This window comes from Ursus maritimus, unplaced genomic scaffold (assembly GCF_017311325.1).
Source record: "Ursus maritimus isolate PB19 unplaced genomic scaffold, ASM1731132v1 scaffold_16, whole genome shotgun sequence".
Lineage (NCBI taxonomy): Eukaryota > Metazoa > Chordata > Mammalia > Carnivora > Ursidae > Ursus > Ursus maritimus.
The window spans coordinates 34,905,012-34,923,579 of record NW_024424008.1 but is presented as its reverse complement, the minus strand read 5'-3'; the positions used below and the strand labels follow the sequence as shown (position 1 = coordinate 34,923,579).

At 45.5% G+C, this 18,568-nt stretch overlaps 1 protein-coding gene across 1 annotated transcript in view; it reads left to right on the top strand.

The window, feature by feature from the left end:
• The window catches only part of GLB1L2 (galactosidase beta 1 like 2), a 47,455-nt gene that overhangs the window by 9,970 nt on the left and 18,917 nt on the right, over positions 1 to 18,568 (top strand). Inside the window, exons 2-7 of the mRNA XM_008688341.2 lie at positions 3,813 to 4,010; positions 5,429 to 5,497; positions 6,050 to 6,145; positions 7,886 to 7,994; positions 13,094 to 13,186; positions 15,979 to 16,060. Coding sequence (XP_008686563.1) covers positions 3,813 to 4,010; positions 5,429 to 5,497; positions 6,050 to 6,145; positions 7,886 to 7,994; positions 13,094 to 13,186; positions 15,979 to 16,060 — 647 coding nt within the window. The remainder of the gene's footprint in view (positions 1 to 3,812; positions 4,011 to 5,428; positions 5,498 to 6,049; positions 6,146 to 7,885; positions 7,995 to 13,093; positions 13,187 to 15,978; positions 16,061 to 18,568) is intronic.

Here is an 18,568-nt window from a genome sequence, read left to right as displayed (position 1 = left end):
TTTATAGCACATTACAGAATATTCCACTTATATCTGACCCTCACAGCAGTTAGGACAGGCATTCACCCCATTTTACAGAGGAAGAAACTCACGCCCACAGAGCTAGTGTCACTGACCCAAGGTGGCCATGCTACAAGTGTAAGGCCAAGATTCATGTCCAGATCCTCCTCTTACAGACACTGTTCTTGTTTTCGCTTCCCCATATTGGTGGTCCTTTGGAAGAACTGTATTATTATTATTTTTTTAAGTAGGTGCCATGCCCAGTGTGGAGCCCAACATGGGGCTTGAACTCATGACCCAGAGATCTTGATCTCAGGGCCTAACCGACTGAGCCACTCAGGTGCCCCTAGAACTGTATTCTGAAATACAGAATAAGTCACTTGGAACATGGAACTTTTCTCTTTAGAGAAAGAAAGCAGTAGTTAGGTCCCCAGGTTATCCACAAATGACTGTTTTAACTGTAATATAACACAACTGTAGTCCTGCAGAGCAACAGGAGTTCTGGGTCTCGGGGGCTGTGAGAAGTAGGAGGGAGGGGGTCAAATTAATTTTCTTTCCCCATGAGTGGCCGTTGACAGAATTCCCAAGTGGTCAGTGATGTCTGTGGCACTTCTGTCTTCTTGGCCTCCTGCTGTCCCATCTCTGGCCATCAGGGTCCCTGATTTGTCCTATGCCCTCCTGTAAAACCCTCCAGGGGCTCAGCCTCACCCGATCTGTGGGGGAGCTTGTAAAAACTGCCGATCCCAGTGCTCCAGCTCCACCGTCACTAACTGGTCAGGGGTGGGGCCTGCGCATTCCGTTGTTTTAAGCTTCCTGGGTGCTTCAGATACGGGGCCATCTTTGAAAACCACTGTGGCTAAACCCAAACTGCTCTTCTTGTCATGTGGCCAACTTCAGCCAAGTGCTAGGAAGGCTGCTGAGGAAGCGATGTCACACCATTTTGGTCTCCCGCGTCCTGCATCCATTTGGTTAATAAGCCTGTTAAACAGAACTGGTCAATATGTTTGTCCTGCCAGCTCTGATCACAACTGCCCAAGGCCAGACGGTCGTTTCTGGTCTCGAGCAAAACTTCTCAATCTCTCTGTGCTGAAGAATCATTTTCCTTTTCTTCTTTAAGAGTTTTTCCCCCCAGTGTGACTTTATCAAATACATCGAAAACACATTAATAGAAAAAGGAAATGAAGAGGTAAGATTCACAAAGTACATGCCCCAGTCTTTTATGATGAGCTTCAACGGACATAAAATGACCCTCATTGCTCTAAAAGTATCTCAGTTTCCATACCAGTGACAGACTAGTAGCAGGCGGTTAGGGGTGGTGCGTGCCAGTGTCAGGCCCACGCCCCGGAGGGGCCCCAGGCTGGGATGTGTGCTCACAGGGCCTCCTCACCCGTCTGCTTGCTGGTCCTGAGTACATATGCTTTCAGTTTTCAGTGCCTTTGCCCCAACTGCCCTCTCCTCTCTTATATTCTCTGCCTTCAAACCTGTGAAAATGTCATCTTCTGGATGAAGCTTTCTGACTCCATCTGGATGATTGAGATAATTTCTTCATTTGACAATTACATGTGTGTATTTATATTTATATTCATATTTATATTTATTTATTTCAGCTACTGTCCTCTGCCATTGCTAGGCCAGACTACCTAATCTGTGGAGCCCAGCGCATAATGAAAATGTGGGGCCTTTGTCTAAAATGCATTGAGAATTTCAGGATGGAGATAGTGTGTCTGAAACCATGTGTACAGTGTGTGCTCTGATACATTTATATATTGTAATGTGATTGCCATCGTAGCAATATTTATCACATGACATAATTATAATACAATATGGTCTATATTCATTTTACAGTGGATTGGATCTCTATGGCTTATTGGACTACTTGTTGCAAGGGAGCCTTCTGAGCTTGGGGCCCTGGTGGACTGCATGGGTCCCATGGCCCAGAGGCCAGCCCTGGCCTTATCTTTGTGTTTGCCTTACAGCAGCACTCATGACACTGACTTGTAATTATCTGAGTGTGCACTGAGGTGGAGAAGACTGTATGTGTCAGAATGCCTTATAGGGACCGTGAAGTCTGTGGTTTGGAGGAACTTTGGTAGGATGGGAGCCAGCTTTCTGAGGGGCATGCACACCCGCTGTGGATTGTCACTAAATGCCATGAAAAGTATTCCCAGGGACGCCTGGGTGGCTCAGTCGTTAAGCGGCTGCCTTCGGCTCAGGGCATGATCCCGGTGTTCTGGGATCGAGCCCCACATCAGGCTCCTCCGCTGGGAGCCTGCTTCTTCCTCTCCCACTCCTCCTGCTTGTGATCCCTCTCTCGCTGGCTGTCTCTCTCTGTCAAATGAAGAAATAAAATCTTTAAAAAAAAAAAAGTATTCCCATCATTAGCAGGGCTCTGGCTGCTTTACAGTGTCGGGTATGGAAGTTTATGTTCAAAGCTGAAGCACTTGGCATTGTAGGTGGAGGAGAAGCTGGCTGGCATGTAGGAAGGGATGCAGCTGGAGGACAGGGCTGTGGCAGAGATGGAGAGAGAGTGGAAGGCATGGCTTATCCCATGAGCAGAGTGGGAGAGTCAGCAGTGGGATGTGTGACGTGCATGTGCCCTCTGCCCCGGTGACCTCCACTACTGGTCCCCATGGCGACCAAAGCTCTGTGAAGGAGCTGCCCCTTTGAAGGACACAGAGAATTGTCGAGTCCAGAATCAAGATTGAAGCTCTCAGCCTAATTTTGGTTCATGCATCTCTGTTTCTTCTAAGAGACGACAGTCCCCAGTCCGTGTGTATCAATACTGATTGACTGGAGCAATTTGGGCCTTAACCAGAGCATGTCGCTCAGTGGCACAGTTTTAGCCGGTGTTACGAAATGAATGGAAAGACCACGGGCAGTGGTTTAGGGAGCTTTCAAATGCAGAAGAGCCCTGAGGGGCGGTATGCCCTCTAGTGTCAGGAACCGTAATGAAAAGTGGGTGCCGAAAAGGCACCAACTGAAATTTGCTTTCCCCTCAGACTCACTCACGCTGTTGTTTTCTGTCTCCAAACTCCTAAATTTCTTGGCTCCCCCAGCATCTCTTGCTGGGTTTCTCTCACGGCCTTCGGAGATTGGGGAGAAAAGAGAGGGAGGGAATTCTAGTCATGGGATCAGTTTGAGGGATCTCCCCTCGGTCAAGACCTGCTTTTTAGGGACTAACACTTTCCAACAGCCCTCCCAGGTGGGGCTCTCTGTTGTGCTGGATTATCTCTTGAACTTGATCTTTAGAGGATAGTTAAGACTTCGAAAGCTGGTCAGTGAACAGATGCTGATTCTAACCCAGATACCTCCTTCTAGGTATTTGCACCTCAAGCCGGGCAGCTGTGACCATGAGTTGGCTCAGAGGTACTATTTGAAGTAGCTGCTTCTTTGATGTTTAGTCAAATGGCCTGGAAGAGCTGGCCATTGTAGGAAACTGCGTGCCACACCTGCCCTGGGCACCCCGCACCCCTCTGAGAATACCCTTTCCATGCTGTTTGCCCCCACCTCATCCTCTGTCCTATTAGCACACAGTTTCCATATTGACCTTTGTGTTTATCTTGTTCCTGACTATGGCCTCAGCTTGCTCTTCCCCTGTAGTGGGATACAGATGAGTGTACTGAAGAAAGACTCCTCCTAAGGTTTGGCTAAATCGGAGGGTGGGGAGCCTTTTCTGAAGACCTCGGAAGCAGGACCTCTTAGAAATGCAGAGGGCCTGTGGAGGAGGAGAAAAAGCCTCTCTCCTAAGACTCTGTACCCTTGCTCACTGCTGAGGATGAGCCAAGCTTCTCGGCTGCCTTTTCTCTTTGCAGGTTGGATTGGTATAGTCTGATCCCTGCATGGCTAAGACACCGGCAGTCAGGGCTACAGGCCAATGGCCAATATTTCATGCTGGAGGACTCCACTTTCTGGATCTTCGGGGGCTCCATGCACTATTTCCGGGTGCCCAAGGAATACTGGAGGGACCGCTTGCTGAAGATGAAAGCCTGTGGCTTGAATACCCTCACCACGTGAGTGCTGGCCCACCCCACCACTAAACATTGGCATCTGCGGCATCTCTGTCCTGGGCTTCTTCAAGGCAGCCCAGTCTGTAGGTCTCCATTGTGTCAGGATGGCGGAACCCTGCCAGATCCTGAATGTGAGCTCTCCCTGAAGAGAATCTTCAGGCTGACCTTTGGAGGAAAAATATAGGAGGAGCCCACCCCTGTGCAAAGGACTGCCATGTATGACCGCCATGTATGACCTCCTTCCCTCACCTGCACAGCACTCCCCATTAGTGCAGATGAGAAGATGGGATGGGTGTATAAGCTTTAGAGGAATAGAAAGCAATGGCATACAAAGGAATACAGTGAAGGAGGTGAGTATAGGTGTAGGACGTGATTAAATTATTGATTTTTTTTAAACAAGTACTCCACCCCCCAATTTATTCACAAATGAGTGTGATCTCTTTCAAAATAGTTTCCTTGGGAAAGCTATTTTCAGATAAAAATATGTGATTACAGATCAAGGATGTGGATTTTCTTGAGTGGTTCATGAGGTAGCTTTGAAGACAATTTCTAAAAAGAAATACAGGAATGTTCCGGGCCATCATAGCATAGCTGAAACAAATGTATATAATTTTCCAGAAGGATTACTTCAAAGGATCCATATATTAGCATATGTAAATTCTGGTCCAGGGGGTACATTCACACATCACAGGACTCCTGAAGTTCATGGGAATCTTGCAGGCTAAGCATTTTACCTTATAAAAGCTAAGTAATCTGTATTTTCTTAAACACGGAACTTCTGAGTCTGAACTGGAAGCAAGCAAACAGCCTCTCCCTTTACCTGTGCACATTCTTTGCAGTTGGAGAGGGCTCCGCTGGAAGCCGGGGGTGGGCGGGAGTCCAGGAGGGGAGCAGCTGTGTTACTACCATACATCACCCCATACCTCTGCCTCTTGAGTTGGGCCCCTTAAAGAACTGAAAAGATAAGGAAAGAATTCTTTGGAATTTTGGTTACTTCAGTAAAAATAGGACTCACTACTGAGGTTTCCTCTTATCTTACTTTTAACTTTTTCCCTGAGGAAGGTACTTCTTCTTTTCTCTGATGAAGAAGAAGTGGGAGAAATGGGGAGGGAGGGAGGAGGTGGGGGGAGGGCATGCTCAAGCTGACCTGCGGTCACATCTCATGCTTCACCCGCATCTTACTGGCCTTCTCTCCCTTCTCCTGAGATGAGGTATTAGCCCCCCAGGGACTGGCCCTGGGTTCTCTAAGGTGCCCAGATCTCTTTCCTTAGTTCCTGGTTCCAGTCCTGACACCATTAAGACAGTGTACCTAAGAAGTACATCTTCAACCATCATAGTGGGGTTTAGGGATAAAGAAGGTAATCTAGAAGACAAAGTGGAATAAATGAAAAGCTCATTCCTGTAATTATCTTCTATTACAGCTATGTTCCTTGGAACCTCCATGAACCAGAAAGAGGCAAATTTGACTTCTCTGGGAACCTGGACCTGGAGTAAGTGCTGTTCCTGCTACTGTGGTCTGGCCCAAGGTGGGGAGGCAGAGAGGTGGCCCCTTGGGGTTGATCAGGAACAATGGGACCATCTCGGTTCTGCTTTGATAACCTGCTCCAGAGGTTCAGGAGCCTTGTTCTCAGGATCCACATACTGTCCAGCCATGAACCTATTACTTCTGGGGGTCTGGGTCAACCTCTTCTGAGCCCAGACCTCTTCTCTACAGCCAGAAGTACCTAATCCCCAGTATCTGCCCGGCTTTGCAGTGTGGTCCAGTCATCTGGGCTGGGACAGGGGTTGCCTTTCTATGGTAGCAAGGCCGTTGGGGTAGGTTCACTGTTAGGACCCCCTGTACCCTGTCTAATGCCCTTCATCCTTATGCCCCCAGTGGGGCTGTGCAGAAGGTCCTGAGCTGGAAGCAGGTGAGAACCCAGCTCCCAGGGCCTTTGAAGGCAGGGAGGAGAGGAGCTGGGCAGCGTCACCACCTTGTGATGCTGGGCTTGTCTCCATCCTCCCTTCTGTGTCTTGAGAGCTGTTGACACTGACCTCCCTAGGGCCTTTGTGCTGATGGCTGCGGAGATCGGGTTGTGGGTGATTCTGCGTCCAGGCCCCTATATCTGCAGTGAGATTGACCTCGGGGGCCTGCCCAGGTGAGTGGGGCTGTGAGGGGCTCCAGCTGTGACTTGAGCTGTCCTCTGTGCTTGTGCAAAATGGTAATCACAAATGTAGGTTTAATTTTGCTACTAAAGTATATTTTTCATTCTGTACTGAAATTCCTTTTCAGAATAAGTGGTACCCAATGGAGGCCATTTTAAACGATGTCATTTTATTTTGATAAAGTATAAGAGTAACAAATAATTGTTTTGTTTTATGTGTTATCTTCAAATCTCAGGCTTTAATGAATTATGTTAGGGTGTGTAGTCTCCACTAAAGTCAGTAGTGTTTTCTGGGGTTGGAGTAGAAATCTGGACGGTAATCACCTGGTACCACATTCATTCCTTGTCCTCATCATTACTTCCATTAATTTTCAACAAAAAGACTTTCTTGTTAATAGGCATAATCTTTCCCATCCTCAGGGTGTTCCAGATGGTTAAATTCACTTTCTCCCTACCCCATGCCGCCCCAAGAGGGAAGAAGGCTGGTCCTGTTTGCCTTGTGGTCTCCTTCGGGAATGGCCTCTCCCCACAGCACAGCCACCAGCCCAGGCCTTGTTTTCTCTTTTGTCTCCAGCACGACCCAGCCCTTCCCTAGGGACCCCAAGCAGGCTCTGTCTCCATCTCCTTGCTCCCTAGGATCACTTCTCTGTCTCTGTGCCCTTGACAAGGCTGTGCACACAGCCAGAGTGCCCTCCCCCTGCACCTAGGGATTAGAAATCTGCATGTCAGCGATGTCCTCAGGCTCAGCTGGTGCTGCCAGGAGGAGGACGGGATTTAAGTGTCAGCTCAGAAGCAGCGGGACCTCCAGCACTCAGCCCTCCTCCTGGGCAGCACTGTCCATTCAGGTCCTGGCACGTGGGCACACCCCAGAGAGGCCCAAACCAGCAGAGACCCAGTGTGAATGAGAAGCTAGACCCTTCTAGGCGAGATGGAGGTGGAAGTATCAGTCGAGAGGAAGCTGCTCTCTCCTCATACATTTCTACCTAACAGAAATTGATAATTTTCTGACCCTGTTCAGGACTTCCAAATTAGGACAAGAAGCATCAGAGCCTTTGTAAGAAAGTATAAGTGTTTTCTCAGAATTTCAAGGGAGAAGGGAAAGTTCCTGACTCCAGCTCTGGAAGGAATGATCTGTGTACGCCTGGGGAATGTGATCACAGTGGACAGGTTGTGGGAAACATTCACATTCTTGCTCACCAGCAACTCCCCTTAGCTGAGCTCTGAAGAGCTGGGGAGGCTGATGCTAATGAGCTCCCAGGTCAGCCAGAGAGCAGTGCGGAGAAGTGGGATTAGCCTCTCATGGCCTCTGTGTCGGGCCTGGTTTTCTGGGTGACACTGGAAGCTTGCATCTGGCCCCAGTGATTCCTTAACCCCTTTGGCTTCCCCCTTTGTAAGGAGATTTTAGAGTAAATGCTTCAACACTGGGCCTTGAGTTCAGTGAAAAGATTTTCTCACTCTGACCTAGAGCCACAAAGCTGGAAATAAAATCTGTTGCAGTGCTGCTTGTCTTTTCATAGGGAAGCAGTGCAGCGTGCAGGGCTGGAGCTGTGGCAGTGTTTGTCCCTGGATCTGTTTGCACAATCTCTTGCCTTCCTGGCTGAGTGGAGGTAGTGGGGTGGGAATGGTCTCACTCTTCCCAGGACTCTGAAGCTGCTTCTTTTCTCCCCACCATCATCCTGCCCAGAGCAAACCCACAAACAGTGCAACTAATTCCCACCCCCCCTTTTATTCAAGCTGGTTACTCCAAGACTCTGGCATGAGGCTGAGAACAACTTACAAGGGCTTCACCGAAGCAGTGGACCTTTATTTTGATCACCTGATGTCCAGGGTGGTGCCACTCCAGGTAAAAGCAAGGAACCGCCTCTTTGATCTTCAGCTATCTTCCTACTGCGAGTAAATAGTCCTAGGTGAGCTCTCAGACCAGGGGCTCACAGTTCCTTTCAACACAGACAGGAATGCAGTCTTCCCCACTGCCTGAGATCTAGAATTGGAGGGGTTTGTAATAGTTGTCTTTTAAAAGATGTATTTCAGTGTTGGCTTAGGTGGTCCAGGCATAAGGACCTACATTCATCCACACAGTGTCAGAGCTGCCACATGTGATGTCTTGGTAACTGAAAAACCCACCGACTGGTGTCCCAATAGCGTACTTACTGGCTCATCCTACATGGAGAGGAACATAAATGGATGGGCCCTTACCTGTAAGACAGCAGGACTTTTTGTAGTTATAAAATTGATGACTTTTGAAGGTACATCTTTTTGCTACCTACCAAAAAGGTGCTGTATAGTACACATTTTATTCAAAATATAGCTGATCAAAATCAATTTTGGGGAGAAATTATCTTATTGTATGTAATACTTGGAAGCAATAAAAAGGCAGGAATGGGAATAATTAATCCAATAGCTTATATAAAAATTAGAAGAGTCATGCTGAGAAATTAGTACATTTATAAAAAGTTAGTACATCTATAAAAATTGCTCTTGAGTCAATGGTTTGGAATGTTCACAGCACACATAGATCAAAGGAATTACTTGACCATTTGTAGGGTAGACAAATAAAACACTCAGTTAAATCTGAATTTCAGATAAACAAGGAATATGTTTTTTAGTATAAATATGTCCTAAATATTGCACAGGACATACCTACATTAAAAATGTTCATAATTTATATAAAAATTATATAATATATATATAATATATATAATAATAATTATATAAAAATTAATTCATTGTAAATTCAAGTTTAACCGGCTTTCTTGTATTTTTATTTCTTAAACCTAGAAGCCCTAATCATGAAAGAAGTAAGAGGCCAGGAAATTATTAGCCTAGACTTTTGCAAGGAAGGTGGGATTACTGAGATGATTCAGCAGGTTGTAGTAGATTGGGTGCTGTAGGTAGAGGTGGGGGTTGTAGGGAAGGTCGTACCAGGAATATGCCTCAGAACCACTCTCAAGTATGGAAATAGTGTACCAGAAATTAAAAAAAAAATTCTGGGTATAACATAATTATTTTGTTTTTTATTGTGGCAAAATATACATAACATAAAATTTACTACTCTTCCCATTTTTAAGTGTAGAGTTCACTGGCATTACATATATTCACATGGTTGTGCAAACATTACCACCATCCATTTCCTGAACTTCTTCATCTTCCCAAACTGAAACTCTGTATCCATTAAACATTAACTTCCTATCTCCCCTCTCCATAACCTCTGGCAACCACCATTTTACTTTCTGTTCCTATGATATTGACCATTCTAGATACTTCATATAAGTAGAATCTTACAATATTTGTCCTGTTATGACTGGCTTCTTTCATTTAGCATGTCTTCAAGGTTCATTCGTGTTGTAGCACGTGTAGCAGGTGTCAGGATTTCCTTCCTTTTAAAGACTGAATAATAATCCTTTGTATGTCTGTATTGCATCTTGTTCATCAATTCATTCATCAATGGACACCTAGGTTGCTTCTGCCTATTGTGAATAATGCTGCTATGCTAGGTAATCTTAGTACAGGTTTGTCAATTTTGTTCATCTTTCCAAAGAACTAACTCTCGGTTTTGTTGATTTTTCTCTGTTTTTTTATTATCTATTTTTATCTCTGTTCTAATCTTTATTATTTCCTTCCTTCTGCTACCTTTGAGTTTAGTTTGTTTCTTTTCTCTAGTTCCCTAAGGTGAAAAGTTAGGTGTTGATTTAAGACCTTTCTTCCTTTTTAATATGTTTACAGCTATAAATTTCCCTCTTAACACTGCTTTTGCTGCATCCCATAAATTTATGTTGAATTTTTATTTTCATTGTCTCAAGGTATTTCCTGATTTCCCTGTTATTTCTTGTTTGAATCATTAGTCGTTTTTAAGAGTGTGTTGTTTAATTTCCACATATTTCTGGAATTTGAAATGTGAATTTTTCAGTGTTCCTTCTTTTGGTTTCTAGTTTCATTCTATTGTGACTGGAAAAGATACATTGTATGATTTCGGTCTTTTAAAATTATTAAAACTTGCATTGTGGCCTAACATATGATCTATCCTGGAGATTGTTCCATGTGTACACATTTGAGAAAAATGTGTATTGTGTTAGTGGATGGACTGTTCTATATATAGGTTCACTTGTTAGGTTAGGTTGATCTGTAGTGTTGTACAAGTCCAAATCTAGGTCTTTTCATTGGGGAATTTAATCCATTTACATTTAAAGGAATTACTGATAGGGAGGTATTTACTTTGGTCATTTTGTTATTTGTTTTCTCTATGTTTTGTAGCTTTTTCCTCCCTTATTTCCTCCATTACTACTTTCCTTTATATTTAGTTGATTTTTTTTATAGTGACAAGTTTTAATTCCCTTTTAATTTCTTTTAGTGTATATTCTGTAGCTATTTTCATTGTGGTTACCATGGAGATTACAAGTACTGTCCTAAAGTTATGACATTCTATTTTATATTGGTGCCAACTAAACTTCAGTCACACACAAAAACTACTCCTTTACCGCTCTACCTCCCTGTATGTTACTGATGTCACAAGTCAAATCTTTATATGTTGTGTACTCACTAATATAGATTAGTAATTATTTTTATGCATTTGTCTTTTGAATCCTGTAAAAAAGAAGTAGATTTATAAACTAAAATTAGAACAATACTGGTTTTTACATTTTTCTTTTTTTTTTTAATTAGTTTCAAGAGGTAGAATTTAGTGATTCATCACTTGCATATAACACCCAGTGCTCATTACATCAAGTGCCCTCCTTAATGCCCATCACCCAATTACCCCTTTCCCCCACCCACCTCCCTTCCAGCAACCCTCAGTTTGTTTCCTAGAGTACAGCATCTCTTATGGTTTGTTTCCCTCTCAATTTTCATCTTATTTTATTTTTCCTTCCCTTTCCCTATGTTCATTTGTTTTGTTTCTTAAATTCCACATATCAGTGAATCATATGGTATTTGTCTTTCTCTGACTTATTTTGCTCAGCATAATACCCTCTAGTTATATCCACATTGTTGCAAATGGCAAGATTTCATTCTTTTGGACATTTACCTTTAGTGGAGAACTTTGTATTTTCCTATGGCTTCAAGTCACTGTCTAGCATCTTTTCATTTCAACTTGAGGGACTCTATGTAGCATTTCTCATAAGTCAAGTCTAGTGGTATCAAACTCCCTCAACTTTTATTTGTCTGAGAATGTCTTAATTCTCCCTCATTTTTTGAAGGACAGTTATGCTGGATGTAGAATTCTTGGTTGATAGTTTTGTTTTTTTTCTTCCTTCAGCACTTTGAATGTATCATCCTTCTGTCACTGCCCTGCAAGATTTCTGGTGAGATATCCACTGACAGTCTTATTGGGGATCATTTATACATGTCAAGTTACTTTTCTCTTGCTCCTGTCAAGAATCTCTTTTTGTCTTTGGCTCTGACAGTTTGGTTGTAATGTGTCTTGGTTTGGTCTCTTGGTTAATGCTACTTGGACTTCACTGAAGATTCTTGGATTTGTATATCCATGTCTCCTCAAATTTGAGAGGTTTCCAGCCATTAATTTTTCAAATAATCTCTCCGCCCCTTTTCTTTCTTCTTTTTGGGATTTCTGCAATGACTATATTTGTCTGCTTACTGATGTGTATGTCCCTCAGGTTCTATTCGCTTTTCCCCATTCTCTGTCTCTTTCTGCTCTACAGACCGAATAATTTAAAATGACTTGTCTTCAAGTTATCCCATTCTTTCTTCTTCCTGTTGGAATTTGCTGTTGAATTTATATGGTGAATTTTTCTATTCGGATATTGTATTTTTCAGCTACAGAAATCCTGTTTAGTTTTTTTATACTTTCTATCTCTTTATTGATATTTTCACTTTGCTGATATGGCCTCTTCCTGATTTCTTTGTCCATGTTTTCTTTAGCTCTTTGAGTGTGTGTGTGTGTGTGTGTGTGTGTGTGTGTGTGTGTATGGCAGTTGTTAAAAATTTTTTGTGTAGTAAGTCCAGTGTGTGTTCTTTAGAGCTGTTTCTAGAGATTTAATTTGTCCTTTTGAATGAGCTGTGTTACCCTCTTACTTTGCCTTGTGTTTGTTGTTGAAAACTGGGCATTTGAAACAACAGTCACCTCTCTCAGTTTTTGCAGACTGGTGGGGAACACCTTCCTTATTTGGTGGGCTCCTAGGCATTAAGATCAGCATGGGGAGATGGCTTTAGATCTTCTTAGATGTTTTTTAGGCATGCATCTAGTCTGGCCTGAGTGTGTGCCACCCTTTTTTTCCTCCCAACTTTCCATTGCTGCTTTTACAAGTCTTAATTTCTAAGAGTCTCACCCCAGCTTCTTTTTGTGGCCTTAGATGTTCTATCATATTCCTCTGCCTATAACACTTTGCACCCTGGCATACATGGGTCTGTAGACCCCCTGAAATTTTCACATGCTGTGGTCTTCATTGCCTTATGTAGCTTACAACCTGAGATCCAAGCTATGCCATTTCCTGTCTGAGCTCCAAGTCAGATGAGACAGAAACTAGTCTACTGGGCAGCCTACAGACAGTCCAGAATATTGCAAACAAGTTCCATTTTGCTCCTTCTGTCTTGAGGGAGGGAACTGGGAGTTGGGTTGCTTTTTTCTGACTATGCCATGCTATGCCAAGGAGGGGGAGCGGCAAGGGTGAGCAAAAACACCATGAGATTTCTTATCATTTTATACATGAGTTTTTCTTGATTTGCTTAAACATTTAACTGGTTTCCAGAGCTCTTATAAAGTTATTTTAGTCAGTTTGTAATTGTTTATTTGATGTTTCTGTAAGGGAACAAGGACCTGGAGCTCCCTACCTACTCTGTGTCTTACTGACATTGTTCTCAATTATATAATCAAATCTTTTGAGACTTTTGCTTTCAAATGGAATATTTTGCTAATTGGTGATAAGTGTGGGGAAATTAGTACAGTTTCCACTACAAACTCAGCTTTTGATTATTTCTTTCTTTCCCCAGTACAAACATGGAGGCCCCATCATTGCTGTGCAGGTGGAGAATGAATATGGTTCCTATAACAGAGACCCCGCCTATATGCCTTATATCAAGAAAGTAAGAGTCAGCTTGGTTTATTTCTTTACATTCTTTCCTCTGAAATGTAGTATGGGCTATGATGTGACATGTTGGTCTAATTCTTTTCTCATATTAATACCACATTTCCTAGCACCATTTATTAATTAGTGAATCCTTTCACCATACTTTTATTTCAGTGGGGTCATCACTTATTTACCCTTTATCGATAGAGTCTAATTGGGGGTTGCAGTACACACATGATACTGCAGTGGCTGAGAATAAAGGGATGGGCTTCATTGAATGTAATGATTAGTGAAGTCTCTCTATAGAGGCTGCTATTATTCTAGCATCTGAAACAGGGGTTCCCAGCTTCATCTGAACATTCACTTTAAAAATCCCTATGCCCAGGCCACATACCATACTAATCAAAAAAGAATCTCTGGGGCAGTCCTCAGACATCTGATTCCAATGTGTGGGTTAATTTGAGAACCACTGATCTAATGTATGGCAGGCAGATCAGGGCAGGGCAGGCCTAGATGACACTTAAAAGAACGGGGCTATACTCAGATCTGGTTTCTATGCATTTTTCTAAACCTCCATTTTCTCTTCTTTGGAGTGGGACTAATGAGAGAATTTGCCTCTCTGAATTGTGCGTATGTGTGAGATCACTTGGCTCAGGACTGTTCTAGGCATATAGTAAGTAGTCAATAAATAAGACTTTGATAGATTATTGGCAGTGGTTTTAGAGTACTTAGCAGGACGGGCCATGGTGTGGGTTGAGGAAATGTTAAGTGGGCTCAGGGAATCCACCTAATTAAAGCTGCTTTAGCTTTAACCCTTGATGTCAGCATCTCTTCTGCTGTCATAGGCAGATTCATTTTCCATCCGGAAATTACCTCAGTCCTTGCACACAGGTGGACCAAGCTCAAGCACTCCAGCTTATAGGTTCTCATCTAGTCTTCCCCCTTCTTATCATCTGCAGAAAGCCCCGTGTAGGGAGCAAGCCTATCTCTAGGAAGAGGCATTCCCAAAGCTGGGAAGGGGAAAGTTGCGTCCTGATAGTCAAGCCCATCTGCAGCCTGTTTAGACCATACCTTGAGCTCCCTCTTAGCCTTTGAATGAGCTAGAAAAATCCCAGCCAGGGCCCAGGGTAGGAGAACTTCTCCCACTATAACTCCTTCCCTTAGACTGTCTCTTGAATGCTGGGGCTTCTCCAGCAGGTGTTTACTGAGTCCTGAGCTGTAGAGAAGGAGAGCTCTGCTGATGGGTGGAGAGGAGAATGCAGCCCCTTCAGGGGCTTCTCCAGCTCAGTCAGCACTTCCTTGGTGTCTGGGGAAGGTATCCATATGTGAGACAGATGAACAAAGAGAAGCTGCAGCACCCACCCACTGTCATCCTGAGCTCTTGGAAGGATCCCCTCCTGAGCTGCCATGCAGCTTCTCCTGGGTGTTGCGGACATACGGGCACCATCAGCATAGGATGACCTTGGGTAAATCACCTCACCTTTTTGAGCCTTATCTTCATCATGTGCTCCATGGAGACAAGAATGCCTTTCTCTAAGGCTGCTCTGGGAATGAAGTGAGATTACAGAAACAAGACCCCTCACTCTGCTTGGCAGATTGCTGGTGCTTAGGAAATAGTAATTACCCCTTACAGTGTGCGGTCAATAAATTAATGCCTGTGAAAGGTCAAGTAACTAGTACAGCTGTAAAAGAAGGTTACAGCCTCCCAACCCCCACGATACTGTATGCATAAGGTAAGAACTGAGGCAAAGCCTGTTACATACCGGCGAATGACTGGCTGGACAGTTGCGAGGTGCTGGGTCCTTTTAACGTGACATCTCACCTTGCTTAATGGATTGAACTTCTGCAGCTTCTGTTGTCTCTAAGAATTAGGGCCCCCTTTGCTGTTTCCTTACTGGCATCGGGCTTTAGACATGAACATTGTGTATCCACTTGATTATCTCTCTGTCTAACCTATTTCCCAAAGGATTTGGTTGAAATAAGCAGTCTTGTCAAAATACCTGCAGGGAAAATTAGAGGAAAGTCCCCCTGGCTGGGGTTTCTCATCCAAAAGAGCCCACAGCCCCAGAGCAGAGCCTTCCAAGCTGGACAGACTCTGGATTCAGTGCCATACCATCTAATTTGCTCTGTATCTCTTAACACTTTATCCAACCTCTCTGAGACTCTTCCTCTGTACAGTTATTCATTGTGAAGAGTGAACAGGACAGTCTATGTAAAGTATTTAGCAGGAGGCCTGGCATGACTGTAAGTGGCTCATAAGTGGTAGCAGTTATTCTGAGTAGTAAGATAGTCATTGCCTCTCAGCACAGTGTGTGCTCCTTCCACTTCTTCATCTGATTGACGACTTTCGAGGAGCTCTTCCTGTTCTACTGGGCACACGCAGCGTGTCATGGGCATGTGACTGTGTCGAACAGAGCCCACCCTGGCCCAGTGGGGGGAAGGGATGGGTTGCTTGCTTCTGGTGTGGGGGGAGCTGGAGGGTTGGGAGGGCCTGACCCGCTCGTGGAGCCCCTAGCAAGCCGGCCTCTGAGTAGGCCCATCTGGGAACAGCGCACTAGCCAGATCTGGCACCTCACCAGATCTGAGGCAGCTAAGGGTCCGCCAGAGTCTGACAGCCCTGCCCCTGCTTCAGCTGGACTTCAGCGATAGGAGCTTTGTTGAACATGTTAGGCACAGACAGGATAGGTTTCTGTCCACCTTCTGCAGAGAAGTAAATGCTCTATTTTGAATCTTTCCCACTTTCTTTTCTGCTGCCACCTTCCCAGCTCTGAGAAACGACAGACTGACCTGTTTCCTTTTCCTCCACAGGCCTTGGAGGACCGAGGTATCGTGGAATTGCTCTTGACTTCAGACAACAAGGACGGCCTGCAAAAGGGAGTCATGGATGGAGGTGCCTGCCTGGAAGCCGTGCGGGGGTAGGGTGGGAGACAGCACCCTGGCCTCACTCTGCATGCTTCCCCAAATGGCGTGGGCCGCAAGTGGCCTTTCCCTGATGTCTGAGCTTCTCCCATGTGCATGGCATTGGGCCCAAAGCTCTGGGGCTCAGAGGGTTGGAGGATCTGTGGCAGACGGATCTCTGGTCTCCACTTCTGCTGAGCACTCACTCAGGACACTAATAGCGCTCTGCAGACTGCAAGATGGGAATGGTGAGTTGGTCATTCTAGAAGGAAGGTCTCCGAATGTCTGCAGAGAGGGCAGAGCAGATGAAGCATTATGGGGTGTCCTGTGAGGGTGGCTTACTCAAACCCTGCCCAAATCATGGAGATGGCTGACCACTGTCCAGGGGGTATGTAGCCCCCATCATAATGGCAGCTGGCTGGGCAGCGAGTGTACAGTAGGTCACCGTGGCGGCTCTCCATCCAGCGGCATCGGTTCCCCTTACTCTGCGTCTCTTCCTGTTCCCGTAGAGGTGCTGGCCCAGCTTCACCCTGTGCACTAAGCCCCTGGTCCCTCAGCTACTCAAGCGCATTGCTGCAGCAACTCCCACTCTGCCCTGGGTCATCAGATTTTCTCTCTCTATTGGGTCATTCCCATCTGCATATAAACACGTTGTTATTTCTCTCTTCTAAAACAAATCTCTTGACTCATTTCCCTATCCAGAGGCTGCTGTGTTTCTCTGCTCCCCTTTTAAGAGATTTCCCCATGTCCATGCTCAGTGACTGCCCCAGTCCTTTTCCTCTCCATCTCTCTTAAACCCTCGCCATTCCACTGCCACTGCTCTTTTCAGGGTTGCCAGTGACCTCCATGTTACAAATTTAAATGCTCATCCTTGTCACCTCTGACCTCTCTGATTTTGTCAGCAATCATCAATCTCTTTCCCTTGAAATGTTTTCTTCCCTTGGTGTCTGAGACCCAATTTCCTGGTTTTTCTCCGACCTCACAGGCTGCTCCTGCTTGGTATCTCCTGCCAGTCACTTCTCTGTCCCTGCGTTCTGATGTTTAAATCCGTTACGTTCTGATGTTTAAATCCGTTACTTCTCACTCCTTGGAATGAATGTTCCTCCCCCCCATACACTCACCACTCTGGTGATGTCATCCAGGTGACTTTAAGTCTGACCTGTGTGTTGATGAGTGTGAGATGCATGTCTCCATGAGCGACCTTCCTGAACTCCTGCCTCACATGGGCCTCTGCCTACTGGGCTCAGCGCCCGGGAAGCTGCCGGTCTCAATGGAACCTGTGACGAACTCAACTTGTCTGTTTCCCTCCCACAGCCTGCCCCGCTTTCGGTCTTATTTTTCTCAGTAAATTGCAACTCCATTTCTCCCAGTTGCCCAGGCCCTAAACATTGTAGCACTCTCAGGCCTCTCCTTGTGTATGCCTGACACACAGCAAATCCTTTTTTTCTTTAGCTTTAGCTTCAAATGTATCCAGATCCAAGAAAGTTTTACCACGTCCGCTATTACCATCACTCTGACGTGTGTGGTTGCAACAGCACTGAACTGATCTCCTTTCTTCACTGTTGATTCCCACACAACTTTTTCTCAACATAGCAGCATTTGCAAATGTCATTTGGATCGCCTCAGGCCTCACCTTAACTCCAGGTACACTCTGCCTTCCTCAGACTCAAGCACAAGTTATGAGAAAGGCCTCGAAGGGCCTCCTTTGACTTGTGACCTCTGTGACCTGGCTAGGTGTCTCCTGGCTCTCTGCCCCCGCCATCCTGTTCCACCCTCCTCCTGGCCGTCTGTTTCTGGAACATACTGGACACCCCCAGCCTTCCTGCAAAGAACTTTATGGCTGTTCCCTTTCCTCCAGCTTTTCTCCCAGGTCACCTCAAAGCACCCACTTGAAATGCAGCTCCTCCTGGAGCTCACCCAGCCCTTCGGCCCTGCTTTATTTTTGCCTGCTAACGTTCTGGGTAGTTCTTTGTATTCTTTACCTGTTTGCAGCTGTAAGTTCTGCCAGGGCCTGGTTTCTGTCTTGTTTGGCTGTGCTCTTGTGCCTGGACACGGTTCATGCTCCCCAAGGATGATGGTGGTTGAAGAGCCTCCTATGAGCTGCCAGATGCCTCTTGTGGGCTCTCTCACCTGCTTGCCTCCGCTGCAGCACGCCGGGCTTCCCGTTCCTTCTGCGTCGCCCTCCCCTCTACTAGACTGAACAGATAGGGCCTTTCATCTCCGCAGCCCTAGGCCAGCTCCGGCCTGCAGGGGGCACTCAGGATGTGACTTGGATGAATGGGCAAAAGAAGGCCCTTTTCCCAGACCGAGTTCCTCGAGGGCCAGCCGCGATCCCGCCACGTCCACGCGATGGCACTGTCTCCTTGTGGCTGCTTCCAAGGCCTCCGCCGGCCCATCACTTCCGGTGAGGCCGGCAGGGTCTGGGGTCAGTGCCATCAAGACCCCTTGGAGGCTGGTGCACGGGTTTAGCGCGTCAGCACCGTGCTGAGCAAGGCCTCGG